This window comes from Phytophthora parasitica, assembly GCF_000247585.1.
Source record: "Phytophthora parasitica INRA-310 unplaced genomic scaffold supercont2.30, whole genome shotgun sequence".
Taxonomy (NCBI): Eukaryota; Oomycota; class Peronosporomycetes; order Peronosporales; family Peronosporaceae; genus Phytophthora; species Phytophthora nicotianae.
Genome location: NW_008649016.1, coordinates 545,051 through 546,753, shown reverse-complemented (window position 1 = coordinate 546,753; position 1,703 = coordinate 545,051). Strand labels below are relative to the sequence as shown.

General features: G+C 49.0%; 1 protein-coding gene across 1 annotated transcript in view; it reads right to left on the bottom strand.

The window, feature by feature from the left end:
* Window positions 1-815: 815 nt before the first annotated feature.
* Window positions 816-1,703, bottom strand: part of PPTG_23116 (hypothetical protein) — a gene marked incomplete at both ends in the record, with an annotated part of 4,588 nt that continues 3,700 nt past the window's right edge. Inside the window, one exon of the mRNA XM_008908554.1 lies at window positions 816-1,650. Within this exon, the coding sequence (XP_008906802.1) occupies window positions 816-1,650 (835 nt within the window). The remainder of the gene's footprint in view (window positions 1,651-1,703) is intronic.

Below are 1,703 nucleotides of genomic sequence, written 5' to 3'. Positions count from 1 at the left end.
ACAACAAAATTGTATGACCATACTTTCTTCTGTTAATATACTTGCTTTTGTATTACATACAAATCCACACACAGCGTCGGAAACGTCGGAAGTCGGATAAATTTTGGTATGGCAACTAGTTTTGAACTGGTTATTTTTGAATTTTTAACGGGACACTTGCAAAATTATTTTTTCAATTGGATAGTTTTGCAGATTTGGTGGTTACATCTGGCTATAACCAAAATATCGAAAAGTCCAGTTGGCTAGTTTACAATTATAGGCTTGGATTGATCCCACGTAGAGCGCAACTTGGTGTCTGAGATCGGCACGCGGGCTCAGACCTAGGACTGCCTCAAACCGAGCAAACCGAGGTGCTCCCTTTTTGGGGGAGGCAGTGGTGGCTAGGGTCAACCAGGGGGTGCTTTGGGGTGTATTTTAAAAAGTAACCACGATGACATGCAAAAGTGGATTAGTTGAGTTCTCAGTGTCCGATTCTAAACACCTAAGTAACCGAGTCAACTGGCGAATTCAAGCGCTAAGTCATGAATTTGACCGTCAGAACTCAACCTCAATTGCTACAAAGTGATGAAGAGTTCAGATTTGAAGGTTTAGCTCAGCGAACGACGGCTTCTAGTCTACTTAAGTATTGGACAATTCCCACACCAAAAGTACTGGATCAATTGTGTACAATGGGATTGACAAGAGTCTATCTGTAGCAGAAGTGAATTATACATTGCCGCCTTTTTTTCTGTCTCAAATTTCACTAAATGGGCATTACATCATCCAGAAAAATGAAATATCTCCATTTATCTAAATTTTGTGCTAGTCTCCGGCGCTTACTTGGACTTCTTGTCTCCTAGACGCTCCGTGCAGAGCAGTACATGCCACCCGAATTGAGTCTGCACCTTGGCGAGCTTGCCCACTTCTCCTTCGAACACCACCTTGTCAAACTGCGGCACCATCTCGCCACGTCCAAACATGCCCAGGTCTCCCCCCTTCTTGCCCGAGGGACAAGTGCTGTGCTTTCCTGCCAATTCCGACAATATGGTCTTTTTGTCCTCTGCAGCGTCGATCTCCTTGAACAATTTATCAGCCTCTTCCTCAGATTTCACCAGGATATGGTACGCGTGGGCACGAGGTCCGCCCTTGCTGCCACGGGCTCCAAGAGCCATGATAAAGATGAGGATAATGGGGCCAAGGAAGGGCATGATCTTAAGCAGCATCTGCTTGAGATCGCGGTACTTGTCCGGCTCCTCCGTGCCGTCCAGACGACGGGAGATAAGCACAAGATGCCAGCCAAACTGGGTCTTAACCTTGTGCACAATGCCGATCTCGCCCTCAAAGGCAACCTTGTCGAACTCCGGCACCATCTGGCCGCGGTCAAACGTACCCAAGTCACCGCCCTTGCGACTGGATGGGCATTTGCTGTGCTCCTTGGCGAGTTGCGCAAACTTAAGGAAGAGGTTAGAGGCCTCGCCCAGCTGCACACTCAGGTCGTCGGCCTCGGCCTCCGTGTCCACGAGGATGTGGCTGGCGTGCGCCTTGATGGCGACAGGGGCCGCGTCTTGGCCCGTGGCTGAGACGACGCAGCACAATAGCAGCGTCGCTAGAAACGCGAGGATCTTGGGCGCCATAGTATAGCGGCGACTTGTACTTGGCTTGGTCGATTCGCTAGTGACGTTAGATTGAACTTTTGTCTCCCCTTGATTGATACGTGGCGAGAA